Here is a 16,668-nt window from a genome sequence, read left to right as displayed (position 1 = left end):
CTCTCGGTGCTGCTTCCCCGGCGCCGGGTCGGGAAGTTCAGGGAAGGGCAGGGGCAGGGCCGGGCCGGGCGGAGCCTGTGACCGGGTTTCCCTCAGGACGCGGCGGAGAAGCCGCCTGAGGCTCCAGCAAGATGCAGTTCTTTGGCCGGCTGGTGAATACCGTCAACAGCATCACCCAAATATTCACAAACCCTTACCGGGTGAAGGAGGTGCCGGCTGCGGAGTATGCCGCTCACACCTGCCTGAGGGAGGAAGGCAGGGTGGCCCTGTATAAGAACGGCCTCTCTCGCTCCTGGGATTGCCTGCTGGTGAATCCCCAGAGCCCGCAGGTCGCTTTCCGGTAAGTGACAGACCTTCAGCAATCACTCCTCAAGCGTGTGAAGCTAAAGACCCGAAATTTCCCATCTCGGGACCGTAGCCCTTTGCGGCTGTGGGTGCGGGGTGGAGTGCCAACGCTTCAGGTCAGCAGGGGGGCTCGTGAGGAGCGGGAGGCCCTCGGCGCGTGCTGGTGGAGGAGTTGTCAAAACAATGCCCTTGTGAGAAGAGGGCAGGACAGAGCCTAAACACTGTAAAAACAGGCAACTGTGATTTCACAGGTGCTTGGGTCAGAACATCCCCAGGTACGTGCACTTCCACTCGTACTCGTTGCTGCGTTAGCATCTGGAGCACAGGATACTTGAGCCCAAAAGTTAACGTTCCTCAGGAAGAGGAGATGCTCTCTGCTAGTGAAGTAGGCTCCCCTCTTCCCTTGGAATGAACATGACAGCAGATGAGGAGGAATGGGAAAGTCCCCAGCAGTAATATCTGAAGAAGAAGTGTTTCTCTCAGATACGTGGGATGGAAGTTGTTCCTTTGAGCAGGACCAATATTGTGTTTGCCTTTCCTCCAGGCTCTTCCAGCTCGACAATGAAGCAGATGCCCTGGTGCGTTTTGAGCAGTACGCGAGGCAGCTGCGCCCTTTCTACGAGAGCTCGTACCAGCCCTTGTCGCTGGAGGATCTCCAGCAGCTCAGTGACTGCTTCCGCAACCACCCCAGCTGGTCCTCAGCACATGTCGCGGTGGAGTTTGGCCATCGTGAGAGCTTCCGGCACAACCATGTTCTGAGGCAAGGGATGGGAAGGGTCTCTGGTGGGCCTGGTGCTGGGAACGAGCTCAGGAGGGCAGGCTAGGCCAGATTTGCTTGTCCAGGCTTGATGTACCAAAGCAACGGGGGCTGCTTCCTGGGGGAGCTTAACACCCGTGGTTGCTGCAGAGGTCAAGTTTAAAGAGTGCCGGCCTTGGTGTGCGTGGCCTGAATGACAGATGTGGTAGCAAAGGGTGTCTGATGGTCGCTGTGTAAGCTTACTGTGAAGCTTTCAACCTGCTGGTGTGGATGTTAAAGCCTGGAGCTCTGGTGTTTGAGCTGAAGGCTTGAAGTGTTTTGCTAGAGGCACCATTTAGACTCTTGCAACCCTTGTGGAGCTGCTTTTTGGAGGGGGTTGTGGCTGACTTTGTAAACCACAAGAGGGGAGGTACAGTAGGACTGTCTTTCTGGAAATGTTTTTCAGCCACAGGCCCTTGCTCTCTTTCCACGGGGAAGTTCATTGAGGATAGGGGAGACTAGTGAGGAGTTAGTCCCCTAATGGCAGCACCTCTTCCAGGTTGTTGACTGTAACCTGTCTCCTGCCTTCCATTGGGCAGGGGGAGCTGCCTCCCATAGGGGGGACAGAGAAAGGAGCAGTGTATCAGGGAGAGTGTTTGTGGCAGGGCTGCTTGGTGGCCCTTCCTTGTGATCTTTCCCTGGCAAAAGGCTGGGCTTTCATGAACCTCCTGGTTCGCACCAGCTGGACCTGGTACCTTTGTATCAGCGCCCAGGGCAGCTGCACATCCTCATCTTTGTAGCCCTTCCTTGGCCTCACCTTGAGTCATCTCTTGCAGCTGCGTGAACAGCACGGACAGTGAGGATGGCTGCACCCCGCTGCACCTGGCGTGCCGCAAGGGAGACATGGAGTGCCTGCTGGAGCTGCTGGAGTGCCATGCGCGGGTGGACATTACCGACAGGAACGGGGAGACGGTTTTCCACTATGCTGTGCGAGGGAACAGCCCCCAGATCATTGAGGTGGGAGTGATTTCAAAGATGGCGGGGGTGTGGGACTAGAATGGGTCCTCTCTATGCTGTGAGAAGGGAGACAGGAAAATAGATGCAGATGGGGGAGGAGAAAGTGAGTCTGAAGGTCAGCCTGAGGCTGATTTCAGCCTCTTTCTTCCCCTTTACTGGTGCTGTTTCCCGTAAGCAGGCTCCAGATTCCACCCTGCAGTGGAACAAGGATATTAAGTAAGTTTCCTCAGAAAGTGTCCTTTATTAGTAGCATCAGGCCTTCATCCTGCCTCTTCCCAGGCCCTTGGCTGTCCCTCCTCCGTCTCCTCTGAGCAGGGTATTTGGTTCTGGGCAGAGTGCTCCTGTGGGGGAGTGTGTGTTTAGGCTGCCGTGGGGCTGAAGGACATTTCGGAGCCGCCCTGGGTGCTCCTGAGCTGCAAAACCTGTTGTTTGAACTGAGCGGCCTTGCACGGGGGACAGCGATCAGAGCCTCGAGGCAGAGACAGTCTGAAGCCAGTGACGTTCTCAATTGCTGAGAAGTGCTGGGCAAAGTGACAGGGTTCGTCAGGGTGTGGGTGGCCTTCCGTGTTGGTTCCTCAGGTCTGTCAGCTCCCCAGCACCCAGTGTGAGCGCGAGACCGGCTCTCCCCTGCGGCTGTACCCCCTGTATTTGATGGGGGAGGGATGACAATCTGGGCTTGCCATGCTGTGGAGCAGGGCAGTTAGGACCTTTGTATTAAAAAGGTATCTTCTTCCTTTATTTCTCTGATGGCAGCAACTTGGCTTGTTGTTACAAGAATACTTCTAGGTCTGATCTGTCCTCTCTTTGCTTCTTTTTTCTCTTGATTCCTTGCTAAACCAGAGAAAAGAAACTCTGAATTCCCACTTCTCTTATATGCACCAGGGCTTGCAGGGATTCCCTAGTATGGCGGTGGGATATTTTTGTGTAACAAACCTGTCAGCAGATAACAGGCCTAAAATTTACAGGGAGAATAGGAAAATTCCTTCAAACATATCCCCACATGTATGTTTTAAACAGAATCCTGGTGGAGTTGCAGGAGAGGTTGAGCTCCTGCCTGCTGACTGGCTGTGGCTACTGATGGGGCTGCAGCAGGAGAGGAAACTACTGGTTTCAGTTAGTGCTCTCATTTGGTTGGGCTGAACTTGGCTCACGCAGAGGGAGGTGGTGGGAGTCTACTGGGCTGTGTCGTTCAAGGTGGTGCAAGCCCTTTTCAGCTGAGGGGTGTCTCAGAAGCACCTGGGCCAGAGGAAGAGGGCACAGAGAGCAGTGATAAACCCTCTGGGGAGAGAAAACAAGGAGCGCTTCCGTAGCTGCTGTGTTGAAAGCAGGGGAGGAGGGGACAGGCTGTAGCATCGTGAGAAACCCACCGCTCCAGAGTCTGTCCTCAGAGCTCAGGAAGAGCGATGGTGCTCTTCCATGTCTGTCTATTTATTTACCTATTGTATCCTCTTCCCAGCTCCTGGGCAGAACCCCAACTGCTGGCTTGGACCACCTGAGCCACGAAGGGCTGACTGCTCTGCATCTTGCTTGTCAGCTGGGCAAAGAGGACATGGTTCGGTCTCTGCTGAAATGCCATGCCAGCTGCAACGTCATGGGGATGCTGGGCTACCCCATCCACACAGCACTGAAATTCTCCCAGAAGGGGTAAGTAACTGCTTGGGCTGCCAGAACAGGGCTCTTCCTCCAGTCTGGGGACCTGTCTGCTTGCTCAGGGTTGTCCAAGACTGGACTCCTTTCAGGGCACTGCTTAGTAGGAAGATGTCCCGTGCTGTCCTCTGCTGCATCACTGAGTAGGCAAAAGAACAGAGAAGTGCTAGTGTGGAAAACACTTTCAGAAAAAAAGTTTTTCGCTGAATGTATATATTGTTCAGTATCAGACATCAGGAGAAAGACACAGATTTTTTTTAAGAAAAATGTGAAATACTTTTTCTCAGAATGAGCTGTGAGAAGATGATTTACTGGTGCTTAACTAGTATTGCTAATTGCTGTACCTCTGTCTTTGAGTGCTCTGATCCTAATAAGCTTTCATTTCAAAGCCTGGTTATTCCCATCTCCTGTGGGCTGAAGGTACTCTTGACTCTTAATAACACACTCTGGAACTGAATCAAAAGAGATGCGATGTTTACTCCCTGTTCTGTTTTCCCTGGAGAAATTTTATTGCCTTTGTATGTGCTTTATAATACTTGATTTTCATAGAGTGTCCGAGCTCTACAAGTAGAGCAATCAAGTAAACACTAGCTGCTGCTAGCTAATTTTTCAGCATTTTGAAAAGTACTTTCCAACATTAGAGAGACATTCACAAGCCAAAAATGTGCTTAGGTCCCTTAGTTTGCAGTGGGGCTTGATCTCTTGTACATGGTTTATTTGGTGGTGTTTCGGAGTTGAGAGTGTATGCTGCTTCTGTAAGTCTGCCTACCCACGCTTTCTAGGCACTGGATAACTAGCATCTTCACAATAGGTGGGATTTTTCACTCATAGGGAAGTGCACAGATTCTTAATTTCAGCAAGTATTTAACTATTTTCAGTTTATCCCCACGTTTCCGCAGAGAGGGAGAAGAGAAGAATTTTCCCTCAAGTCTTGAGAGTTTCCAGAAATGCCATATTCCTATATTGGAGAAGCACCCAGATGTTGCTCCACAACTTGGAATTAGGAAGGGATTCTCCTGCTTCCTCCGAACACTGTGTTGCTTGTTATGCTTCCTGTTGCGCCCTTCCTTTCTAAAAAGAGCAAAACAAAACTGCAACTGAGGAACTTGCAGGTGTTGCAGAGAGCCTGCTGCTGCTGAAGGGTTTCCTGAAAGGCTATGGGTGGGAAGCAGGTGCTGATGCGAGTGGAGGTCTTGTGTCAAGATGGCAGCCACCCATCCCTTCATCTCGTTGTCTTTGCCAGGTGTGCCCAGGCCATCCTCGAGGTGGATGCCAGCCAGGTTCGCTCCAAGGACCCACGCTATGAAGGCACTCCGCTGCACTGGGCAAAGAAGGCAGAGGTAAATGGAGCCAATCCGTGGTGGGGGCCTGTGCTGCCGCCCAGCACCCACTTAATTCCTCCTGCTGCTGACCTCTCCCTTTCCTGAGTGCATGTGCAGAGCCTTGGGAGTGTCAGAGTCCGTGCAGCGGCCCCGTGTTTGATTCTCTTTGCCCTGTGCTGATCAGTGCTGTTTGTCAGGGGGGGTGGAACAGTGGAGCCTTGCAATGAAACAAAGTGGTGGGCTCATCCCTAGTATGTCATCCTTGGCTGTGAAACTGCCAGCTTGTCCCTTTTTTCCTTTTTGTTGGGGAAATTGCAGCAGTGTCACCGTTACCCCTGGGGGGAGCTCTCTTCTCATTGCTGACAGTTGCAGGGAAGAAAGCAGATTGATGCTTTGAAAACTGCAGGGAGAGTGTGAGGTAGGCACAGGGTGGTGGCCTGTGGGTTATGGTCCATCTTCTGCCATGGATGGGTGAATCAGTGCTGTGATATGTCGTGCTGGAGCACCTGAATGGTGCTTGTTGCAAGGAGGGGACATTCCTATGGCAGGACTGTTTTCCCTCCTGCAGTATCACACCCCTCTCACAAATGTCCTCTGGAGTTTCAGAGCTTGGCTTATAAAGACAAGATCAAAAAACATTTTTTTTTCCCTCTCCTCCATTGCTCTCAGCCAGTTGCTACACTTGCAGATAAGTCCCAAAACATCCAGAGGCTCTAGCCAGATTGTGAAACCACCAACTAGTTCTGTGGTAAAAGACAGAGAAACCCCATCTCCAGTGCTTTGGAACAACCCAGCTGGCATGTGCCAGCCAGCGGTGTCCAGGCTAAGGGTCCCACCTCTTCCCCTGCTTTGCTTGCCATGAGCCTGGGATCGTTTGAGCGCCCGGGCGGTTGTCCTCATGATCGCTTTCTCTCTTCTTGACCTGGCACGTGTGCCCTTGGGCACAGATGGCACGGCTGCTGCTCGAGTACGGCTCTGAGGTGAATTTGACAAGCCGGACGGCTGACATGGCTCTACACATTGCGGTCAAGAGGGGACGCTTTGACTGCGCCATGCTACTGCTGACACACGGGGCCCACACCAATGCCAGGGGTCAGGATGGCAACACACCATTGCACTTGGCCATGAAGGTGAGCTGGGAATGACAGAGGGGATTTTCTTGAAGGGTTGAGGCAGGGGCAGACTCCTTCGAAATTCCAGCTGTTGTCTTCCTTGGGGTGATCCCTCGTGGGTGCTTTGGCTAATGAAAAGAGGAGGGAGAGAATGAGAGATGATGTAGCCAAGGGGAGCGTGGCTTTTGACTGAGCTTTCTCTTGTCCTCTAGCATGACCACCTGGACATGATCAAAGCAATCGTCGTGTTTGGAGGAGATGTCGAGATCCCCAATGATTTTGGGGAGACACCAGGGCTGTTGGCAGCCAGGAGCAGCAAAGGTGAGGGAGCATGCCAGCAGCCTTACAGGGTGAACCTGGCATCCTGTCTCCCCTTGGTGGCCAAAACAGTGTCTTGGGGAGAGGTGAAAACATGCCAAGCGTGGGTGATGCTTCTCCAACATGCTTTCCAGCTTCTAGTCGTTCACAGGGTAGGCGCTTCCTGACCTAGCAGCGTAGGCTTTGTATTAATAGCCCTTGATGAATTTCTCTTCTGTGAGACAGAGATGCAAGAGGAAAAGCTGGCACGCACTCCCCCTCTTTCAAGCCACAATGTCAGGCACTGCAGGCTCGCAACGGGATGACACAGTACTGCTGAACTGCCCAGGCGTAAGCAGACATGGGCGGTTCTTTAGTGGCAAGAAGTGTGTGGCACACGCCCTTGAAGCTGCACAGCACTGGGTCCTGCTGCCTGGTGTTCAGGGAGTGATATCTGGGACATGCTTTCCCCTTCCTCGGGTCACCCCAGAGGTTTTGTGAGGGTCAGGGCTGCTGTGAATTTGGCAGAGACCCACCCGGTGTGTGCGTGCACTGATTCTCTTTCTGATCTGTGACTCCCCCTTCGTCACCTAAGGTGCGAACCGGAAAGTGCTCTTAGACCTGCTGCAAACTGTAGGGACCGAACGCTGCCACCCACCCAATCCCGACTCCCCAAGCCTGGCACCATCTGCCGCCTCCTTCCTGGAAGGCCAACCTTCCTCATGGAGCAGCTTCAACAGCTTAGGTAAAGCCTTCCCTGGCCCTCCCTTGCTCTCCTCCCTTCTTGCGTCACACAGTGCTGTCTCAGATCTCTTCTTCAGATGGGCTGTGCTCTGGGGACTGTCTCCTAGCTCTCACTTTCTGGTGACTCTGTCCTCATTCAGCTGTTGCAGGATGCTGTCTCTTTTCTCTGTTTTTCCTGTGTGTGTGCTCTAAACTCTTGTACTCTAAACTTCTGTTTTATAGACCTGACACAATGCAGCTATGTAAAAAGGAAAGGGAAGACTGATTCCCTCACTCCTCTGGAAGACTTGTAGGACTTAGTTGCTTGCATGCACTTTATCCACTGAGTCGTGTAAAGAAGGGGAGGTACTTGCTGGTCTGCCTTGAGGACCTCCCAGCACCATGCTGGGCACAAGGAAATTAGAAGCGTTACTCGTTCAGATCCTGGAGGCCAGAGGGAAGGGATGAAGCCCAAGGATAAGCGACCCTGGTCACAGGGTTTATGTCACGCATAGGAAAAGCCTACCTTAGGACATATGGTTGTGTCATAGCTTCTGCTCTGTACTGCTGAGACTGTGTGAAGAAGCCCATGGGTCTATTCTAGGTGCCAGGCTTTCCTCCTCTGGGGAGCTCTGGCGCTCAGGCAGAGGCAGCGTGAGGGCTTAGGGAGTGGACAGTGGGTGAGTTGGCTTGGAGGGAGGCTCTGACCCTTGTAAGAGGGGCATGCAGGCAGATAACAGTTCCTTGTGGTCCAGCTCCCCTCTCAGGCTGGTGGTCTCCTTTGCAAAGGCCTTCCTGTGGTACTAGAGGACAGCACCTCCCCACTCCCCCAGGCCCTGGAGTGCGTCTGTATCACCATAAGTCTCACTGGCTGGTAACACCAGGACTTTCTTCCCACCATGGCCTCGCCCAGTTTCAGCTCTGATGCAGTGACAGCGCAAGGCCCATTTCCGTCATGGACTCTGGCCCTTGAAGAAGCTCTTCACCACATTCATTGTCATCCACACTCACCTTCCGGCCTGGGCAGGAGTATTTAACTTCTCTCCCCCTGTTCTTTCTTCTTTTGGTTTCACAGGCTGGCCTCTCACCTAGCCTGGATTGGTGCCCCATACCCACAGTGGCCTGGGTGTACATCAGCTGAGGGGTAATGACAAGCCACCCTGTCCCCACAGCTCTCCTGCCTAGGTTACCTCGCAGGAGTAGATTTAGGTTTTATCTTATGGCTTGCAACTGCGTAGTGGGCATGCTGCTAGGCTCTGCCTTCTCTCTCGCCTACTGTGCTCATCATACGCTTCTACAAGTCCTTTGTCTTTGCCAGTGCGTCTCCAGCTGCCTGTTCTAAAGGATGGGGTTTCTCGTTTTTGATGCAGAGTTTAATCTGTGGGGGGTGTGCCTTGTGGCTATGGGTAAGATGGCTTGTGTCTTCTGCAGGGAGCTTTATTCCATTGGGAAGGGAGTTGAATTTTCTCTGTGTGATTATGGTAGAAACACTTTACTGCAGGGGTGGGAGGTTTGGGTACCCTGACCAAGTTTTCTGGGAGAAAGTAAGAAGAATAATTGAAGGTTTTCTAGTTGATTAAGTATAATTTGGTTGACTAATACCTCTGAGGCACGTATTGGAGGGTTCAGGTAGCAAAGTGGTCTCTAATTTTTTTTTTCCTTTTGTATGTTCATGGCCCTGTAGGGTACAAGGACCTTCTGTATGTTTCCACAACGCTCGGACAGTTGTTGAAGGCACCAGATGTTGTGGACTCACCCAGTGAGGGTAGAGGAAAGTAAGTGAGGAACAGCTTCTTTCCAGGCTCCTGTGCAACTTGAAGGTGAAAGTGTGTGTGAATTCTTCCCCGCCCACACCTGTGGGTGTGGCATCCTCAGAGCTGACATTATTTAGTGTCCGCTGACATTGCAGTTTTTGCCAGAAACCCCCCTGCAATCTGTTGCGATAAATCTCTACTCTGTTCCCATAAATGACTGTCGTCTGTTCCTGCCTGCAGCCCTGGAGCTGCAGTGGAGCCTGAACTATCAGGTGAAACCCCTGCTCTGTCCTTCTCCTCTGCCACTGTCCACCAAACGCTGTTTTGGCTTTGTGATTTCTCCATCTCAGCGCGCTGCCCTGACGCTCACCCTGCTCCTTTGCCAGCCCGCGCACTGCCTTGGCAGCACCTGCACCTCACGTTGCACAGAGCGGAGGGAGGGTTGGCACTGAAGTGCTGCTAGCAGGAACTTAGGGCTGTCCAATTTTTATTTATGAGGCAATATCTATCACTGCGTAATAAGGGACTTGGATGCATTTTCAGCTTGTGAATGTCTCTCTGGTGTAGAGGTTGGAGATGGCTAAAATAGCAAGTGGTGTTGCCCCAGCTCTGACGAGGTGCCTCTGGCCGTGTTCGGTCTTATTTGCCTTTGAGGAAGCACTGTTGGATTTATTTGTTCACTGATTACACTGTCCACAGCAGCATTCTTGTTAACAGCCTAATTTCCCATTCCCAGGGCTGCATTCCCATGTGGCGTGCTGTGATTTGTAAGCTGTCCCACAGCTCACAGTCATCTGTGTCTGTCTCTCTCCAGTTACGACCGCCTCCTGTGCCTGGATGGAGGGGGCATCCGCGGCCTGGTGCTCATCCAACTCCTCCTGGCTATAGAAAAGGCTGCAGGCCGTCCCATTCGTGAGATTTTTGACTGGATCGCAGGGACCAGCACTGGGGGAATCTTGGCCTTGGCTATTGTACACGGTGAGGACAGTGCAAAAAAAGGGCCCCTTCTCTCTCCTGTGGGCTCGAGTGGGGAGTGGATGCAGGGTGGGAGCTGCCTTTCTGAGTCCTGATTGAGATTTGTTGTCCCTGCCGAAGGAGGGAAGGGATGTTCGTTGGTGAAGGAAAGCCTAGACCTGGCTTTGTGCTCGATTCTCACGTCAGTTGGCCTTGAGCAGCTTTCTGGGTTTTGGGAAGGGTGTGGTGGCAGAGTGCAATGTTCCGTTCTTCCTGCTGTCTCCAAGGGGGTTTCACAACAAGGTGATCGGCACTTTCTGGTAGTGGGAAACTATGCTCTGAGCTTGCTCTTCCTCTTTAATCCTTCCCAGTCATGCTGCTGAGATCTGAGCAGATGACAGGCAGCCTGGGAAGGGGATAGGATTGGGACTGATGCCTCCCACCTCCCGCTGGTCCTGGAAAGTCCCAGCTCTGATGTGCTGTTTGTTCTGCCTGCCCTTCCTCCCACCCCCTGCTTCTGCCGACGCTGTTGCCCATCTCAGGGAAGTCCATGGACTACATGCGCTGCCTGTACTTCCGCATGAAGGACATGGTGTTCCGGGGGTCTCGGCCCTACGAGTCGGAGCCCCTGGACGAGTTCTTGAAGAAGGAATTTGGGGAAAACACCAAAATGACAGATGTCCAAAAACCCAAGTAAGTCCTGCCTGGGGCTGTGCTGGTTGATGCTCTCCTGAGTGTGCTCTAGTCCCCTCTCAGCAGAGATGCTCAGCCTCTCCTTATAGCAGATCTGGAGGAGTGTGATGTACAGACTTTTGAAGCCATAAGTACATTTTTTTTTCCATTTTATTCTTATTCTCTCATGTCTTCTCCCCCAGGGTTATGGTGACAGGGACGTTGTGTGACCGGCAGCCAGCTGAACTCCACCTTTTCCGGAATTACCCTGTACCAGAGACCAAAACTTCCACCGAATACAAGACAAGTGCATCTTTCAAACCACTCACTCGGCCAGAAGGTAAATGCTGGCACACAGCTTTCCAGCTGGTTGGCAGGGGAGGGGGCCGTTCCTCAGGGATAGAAGATTTCCTGTTCTTCCTCCCATTGCTCTGAAAATTGGAGTGTCCCAGCAATGGCTCATCCCTGACCTTGACTTGTAGCTTGGTCCTAGTGGTGGTTCCCTTTTCTCCTCTCTCCTCCTTCCTTGGCTTTTCTTGTATGAGGAACAGGGGCTGGCTAGCAAGGTTCATGAGGAAGGGGTCTGCTAGAGGAGTCCTGTGTACAGTCGGTGCCTTTCCCTGTGTACAGTCAGTGCCTTTCCCTGGGCTCTCAGGAGGAGATTAACATGGAAAAGCTGTGTAACTGAAGGATGCAGCCCCCTCCAGCTTGCTTCTTTCTTTGTCTAGCAAACATAACTGGTTCACCATCAAAATGGCAGCAATGAAGCTGGTAGAGAGTGAATTTGACCCAGGATATGTAGAAAGCAGTGAGAACATCTTCTAAAGCCCCTCAAGAATAATCCTGTGCATCCAAGCAGAGGCCCTACTGTTGGGATAAAGAGGCATAACTACCTAGGGCAGGGTCTTCTGGGATCGCAGGGCCTCCTGCTTTGTGCTGGTGAAGGTAGAGCGCTTCTTGCACACAGGAAATTTGCTGCAAGAGGCCATATGCTTTCTCTCCCTCCAGACCAACTTGTATGGCGTGCTGCCCGCTGCAGCGGTGCGGCTCCCACTTATTTCCGGCCGATAGGCCGCTTTCTGGATGGCGGGCTGCTAGCCAACAACCCGACCCTCGATGCCATGACGGAGATCCATGAGTACAACAAGACGCTGATCAAGAAGGTGAGGGAAATCCTGGCCCTGACTGGTAACTGGGGCTTTATTGGCTCCACTGAGCCTCCCTTGAAGGGGAAGAGGGTTTGGGAATGGATGCCTCTAGTAGATAAACAAGTCAGCAGCGCAACACTCTAGAAGGGAGTGTATGGAGGGGGATATGTATTGGGAATGGTGGCTGAGAGGTGAAAATACCTCTTCTGACAAGGGCGTGAGATGAGGAGGCAATCCCATCAGCCTGTCTTTGCTACTTTGAGCAAGGATGATTCAGTTGATGGTTGTGTGGGGCCTTTGATGTAGCTCTGCAGAGTCTTTTTCTGCCCATAAATAAATGAGAAGACAATGGTAGGGCACTCTGCAAGGCAAGAGTGAATGCCTTCTGTGGTGTGGCAAGTTCCTCAGAAAGATGACTAACTACTGGCAGCTACTGCTCCCTGTAGCTGAAAGGGGAGGTGTCTTGCCAAAATGACTGAAGGAGTTGGACTGTTTCACAGTCATCTGGTCCTAGGACTCATCTTTGGAGTGATCCAATGGGTTTGGGTGCAGCCAGGGGTGTAAGTGACACAACAGTGCAATGGTTGAAGTCATGTGGATTATACCAGGCAATGCTAAAAGGGGAGAATGGGGGAGAGAAAAGGCTACTGAGCCTTTTGCCTTGGCTTTCAGATATTCCCCAAGACTCCACCTTAATTGTTGGTCCTTGCAAAGAAATCTTTTGTTTGTCCACAGGGTCAGAGGCAGAAAGTAAGAAAATTGGGATTGGTGGTCTCCCTGGGGACAGGGAAGCCTCCGCAGGTCCCAGTGAGCTCTGTGGATGTTTTCCGCCCCTCTAACCCTTGGGAGCTGGCGAAGACCGTCTTTGGGGCCAGGGAGCTTGGCAAGATGGTGGTGGATTGTGTGAGTACTGGGAGGAGGGGATGGGGGAAGAGGTCTGGGGCTGCTTGCAGGGAGGGAGCAAAGGTTTCCAGTCTTCAGCTTCTTCCTTTTGGAAGAAAATTGTATTTCCTTGGACCTGCTCCAACCATGGCTAGTTCAAGGAATGGATGTAGTGGGTAACCTAAAAACTGCAGGAGCACAGCAGATCTGAAGCCCTGTCTGCCTGTTGGGGGTTTCAAGTGCCAAGGGAGGTGCAGTTCCTGCAGCTGGAAGGAGCTAAGGTATGGGATTGCTGAGGGCAGGATGGTGGTCAGTGACCCCTAGAAACGTTTGCAGGTGTGAGTTCGTGAAACTTGGTATCTTTCCAGGGAGCGCTGATTATCATCTAAGCAACCTGGACCAAAAAAATCACGCCTCAGAAAACAGCAATTCATTTTTCTTTAGAAAAGCTTTGTTATCCCCGCTGGGGAAATTAGCAAATGCTAGAGAAGTGGGAGTATCATTAATAAAAAGCAGTAGTTCAGAGCTGTGGTTAGGAGGGTGTAATAGGCATACGTTCTTGGATGCTTCAGAAAGAAGCTCATTAAATATTGTACATGAAAACACTCCAATGAATGAAAGCCAGAAAGATCAGAACTGAGGTTTTGACTATAATCTTAATTCTGTCGCTTTATCTCCTCTTAGCTTCCTAAAGCCAGAAAATACCCGGAGAGGTCCCTCTGCTTCCCCTGTGTTTTATTTCAGGGCTCCCAGGGAAGCTGTCCCAGGATAGCCCAGAAAGCCTGCAGTAATCACAGGCTCCACTGGTACTGGGCTTGGACAGGAATGGATAGAGATGAAATTCCAAGGAGGCTGTGATTCAGATCATCCTGGGGGTTTCTTTAAGGGAATCCACTCGGTGCTGTGATGGATGGAGGAGTCTGTAGGGTGCAATTCCTTGTGTCCCAAGGATCCAGGAGCACTGTTCTTATGTTTTAAAAAAAAAAAACAAAACCCAAACCCCAACAAAAAGCCGCCCTACTCTTGGTGGTGAACGTTGCCATCCAGGATGCTCTTGCTCCTGGTTTTCCCTCTCCTTCTGCGGCTTGTGCAAGTTCGCCTTGGTGCCAAGGGAGCCTCTTGCAGGCGGGGGGAGAGCAGTGTGACAGTCAGGCTCTAACTGCGGGCCTGTTTCTCCTGCAGTGCACTGACGCAGATGGCCCAGCTGTGGATCGTGCCAGGGCCTGGTGCGAGATGACGGATGTCCCATATTTCCGGTAGGAGCTTCCTTTCTGCTCTCTGCACAGACCTATTTTTAGCTCTCTCCCTTCAGACCTGGCTGTGGCGTGCGTCATCCCAAATCGTGTCCCCTCCAGTGGCATGCCTGCCCAGACCTGTCCCCCTGCCCCCTTTCCTCATGCCTCGGTGACATAACTGGAGAATGCCCCCGCCCACTCCATGAGCTGATGCACCAAACACACCTTGTCTGGGGTCAGCTAGTGGGGGCTTGGGGGATGCTGTCTAAGAGGGTCCTTAGGGGATGAGTGCCCTGCCCCTATTCTACCCCACACAGCGTGTTTTGAGGCTCCTGCCTTAGGTGGTGCAGTTGCTGAACTGAGTCTCGGCCCTGAGTGTGGTTGCACCTTGAAGGAGGGGGGAGGCCCGCGGCTCTGCAAGCCCGCTGGATAAGGGGGAATGAATGCCCAGGACGGCGGGAGCCACTCTGCACAAGTCTTGTGCTTGGCACGCTTGCTGCCTTGTCGCGCTCGTGTTTGCGCCCAGCCGGTGATGCTGTCTTGCCGTATGCAGGCTCAGCCCTCAGCTGCACACGGAGGTGATGTTGGACGAGGTGAACGACACCGTGCTGGTGAACGCTCTGTGGGACACCCAGCTTTATATCTACCAGCATCGGGAGCAGTTTGAGCAGCTGGTGCAGCGTCTCTGCCAATGACTGACCTGGAGGTTCCTGTTCAGCATTCCCACGGCAAGGAGCAGCTGACACTGAAATGGCTCGGATTTGCCCTTGAACCAAGATGTTGAGGTGGGGGAGGGACGACTACTACTAATAATGAGGAATTAATGATATTTAATAGACAGCAGTGCACATACACATGTATTCCAGGACACACCCATGTATTCCCTGACAGCTGTGAAATGCTGACAGTTAGCTTTATACTGTAGCCCCAGCTATGCTGCTGTGCTCGGTGTCGCTGGCCTGCTCTCTGACCGTACAGCCCTTCCCAGAAGCCAGAGCCCCCACCTACCTGTCTTGAGCTGTAGCAGCTGGAGTTCATCTCCTGTCTGTGCAGCACCTCCACTGACAAAGCACTGCGCACCTTCCCACATCTCGGAATGAGCCAAGGCCAGATAAAGCTTCAGGGATTACTTGGCCCACTGGGGCCAAGGTGTGTTTCAGAGTGTATAGTGTGGGGAAAAGGGATTATTCTTCCCTCAACACACCCGGTTTGAAAGGGAGCAGAAATGCTGCAACTTGCCACAGTAGATGCAATGCAGAATGTTGCGACTGGCCTTGGCAGAAGTGAGAACCTTTCCTGAGCCAATTGTCTTCTGTAGCACCTTCCCCTTTCCCCTCCAAGATGGGCTGGCAACACAGGTACTGACGCGCCCAGGGCAGGAGCAGGCCCCCCCCGGAGACTGTTTTGTGCCGCCTGACTTGCTGTGCTGCTCTTTGCTCAAGGGCTGAGACGTGAAAGCCTGTCTTAACTTGCAGCAAGCTGCAGGTGAGGAACAATAGGCTTAGCGTGGTAGAGAGATTGTTTCTTTATTCTTAACGTGGAATTGAAATGCTCTAAGATCAGTTCCCGCCAAAGAAACTGACCTTGTGACAATTTGGATTTACTGCTGGAAACTCTGTTGCTACATCCTCAAATGTTTCTGCAGTAAATTTTTGTATTTATAAATAATTTATGTATCTATTTGGAGGTGTTTTGAGGAGTAACCTGGAAAACTGAATTCTTAATAATTTGATTTTGACTGGATGGGCTGCTGTTATGAACGGTGCTTCTGTGCAAAACTAACATGACCTGAAATAAAGAGAGGTTTGCATTTGGTTCCACTGTCATGCAGTCCACAGTTGTCTTGTCTCTCTCTCTGTCCTACAGAGTCCCCAGAGGGGTTCTGAGCTTGCAGCCTGAGTTTCTTAGAGGTAGAAAATCGGGAGCTGGGCTCCTTGAGGCACAAGGTTATACCCTTCGTATGGGTTGAAGAGGTGAATGGCCTGTGCCTGCAGCCAGCCCTGGGAGCGTGTGTGTTGGTGTGAGTGGCTGGCGTACCCACAGAGCACAACGCTGCATTGCTGGGCTTGCCAGCTGCAGCCAGCGGAGAGGCTTTGGACCAGGTCCCATGTGAGAATCCTCTTGGTCTGGCCTAAAATGAGGAACACTGAAAACTCTTGGGATACAAATGACAGGAGATGGGGCTTTAACCTTGGTGTCTGCAGGTGGTTCCTGGACAAGGTAACTGCTGCAAGCTTGCTGGACCTGGTGCCCACTGATTCCTAAGGGACACCGCTGGCAGGAGTATGGGTGCTGAGTCATAAATAGGGCTAAAAACTGATGATCTGCCTTCTGATCTTCGCTTTCATAAAAAAGACTGTGGAATTAAGGGGATTTAAATGTGGAGTAAAGGTTTTCTTTTTCCTATATCAAAGAGGGGCTTCCTGTGAGGGGGAGAAAAAACCCAACACATCTTGGGATGGAGAGAACATGAGCGCCTTTCTGCTTTTTGGCCCTGGCTTGCACTCTCCCCCTCTATAAGCCTGCACCATCTGCAGGGACTTCCCGGGAGTGCTTGGGCTCCCTGCATGCAGGCAGGGAGAGCGGGAGGATTCAGGCACAATTGGGGTGTCATTGAGATGGGGAGTGGGAGGGATGCTGAGAGCCAGAGGGCTAGGGGTGGGGGAATAGTGGGCAGGGAAGAGGTGAAACTTGTTCTGAGCTTTCCTTATGTTTCCCCCAGCCCCTGCTACTTGCTGCCTGCGATCGCGAGCGAGGGACCCGACGATGCTCTGCTAGCGCAGCGAGGCCGAGGGAGCCGCCTCTGAGCGGGGGCAGTGATGAG

General features: G+C 52.2%; 2 protein-coding genes across 2 annotated transcripts in view; both read left to right on the top strand.

Moving 5' to 3' along the window:
- The first annotated feature begins 6 nt into the window (after window positions 1-6).
- Window positions 7-15,641, top strand: PLA2G6 (phospholipase A2 group VI). The gene is made up of 16 exons (XM_009647842.2): window positions 7-340; window positions 890-1,105; window positions 1,918-2,098; window positions 3,555-3,742; window positions 4,989-5,085; window positions 6,015-6,197; window positions 6,392-6,500; window positions 7,072-7,221; window positions 8,884-8,974; window positions 9,768-9,931; window positions 10,450-10,600; window positions 10,783-10,919; window positions 11,588-11,742; window positions 12,463-12,630; window positions 13,792-13,865; window positions 14,398-15,641. The coding sequence occupies exons 1-16, from the start codon at window positions 132-134 to the stop codon at window positions 14,537-14,539; spliced, it is 2,415 nt and encodes an 804-aa protein (XP_009646137.1). The 5' UTR covers window positions 7-131; the 3' UTR covers window positions 14,540-15,641.
- The window catches only part of BAIAP2L2 (BAR/IMD domain containing adaptor protein 2 like 2), a 14,139-nt gene continuing 12,014 nt past the window's right edge, over window positions 14,544-16,668 (top strand). The window contains exons 1-2 of the mRNA XM_009647841.2: window positions 14,544-14,629; window positions 15,711-16,064. Of these exons, the coding sequence (XP_009646136.2) occupies window positions 15,822-16,064 (243 nt within the window). The 5' untranslated portion in view covers window positions 14,544-14,629; window positions 15,711-15,821. The remainder of the gene's footprint in view (window positions 14,630-15,710; window positions 16,065-16,668) is intronic.

Source organism: Egretta garzetta, unplaced genomic scaffold (genome assembly GCF_000687185.1).
Source record: "Egretta garzetta isolate BGI_Z169 unplaced genomic scaffold, ASM68718v1 scaffold51, whole genome shotgun sequence".
In the NCBI taxonomy this organism is placed as follows: Eukaryota; Metazoa; Chordata; class Aves; order Pelecaniformes; family Ardeidae; genus Egretta; species Egretta garzetta.
This window is presented reverse-complemented; position numbering and strand designations above follow the sequence as displayed.

What these genes read in the sequence shown, in the direction of transcription:
- PLA2G6 (XM_009647842.2), top strand. Translation starts at nt 132, where the DNA reads ATGCAGTTCTTTGGCCGGCTGGTGAATACCGTCAACAGCATCACCCAA. An exon ending in AGCCCGCAGGTCGCTTTCCG is followed by an intron (nt 341 to 889) that starts GTAAGTGACAGA and finishes CCTTTCCTCCAG; the next exon opens with GCTCTTCCAGCTCGACAATG. An exon ending in GCAAGATGGTGGTGGATTGT is followed by an intron (nt 12,631 to 13,791) that starts GTGAGTACTGGG and finishes TTTCTCCTGCAG; the next exon opens with TGCACTGACGCAGATGGCCC.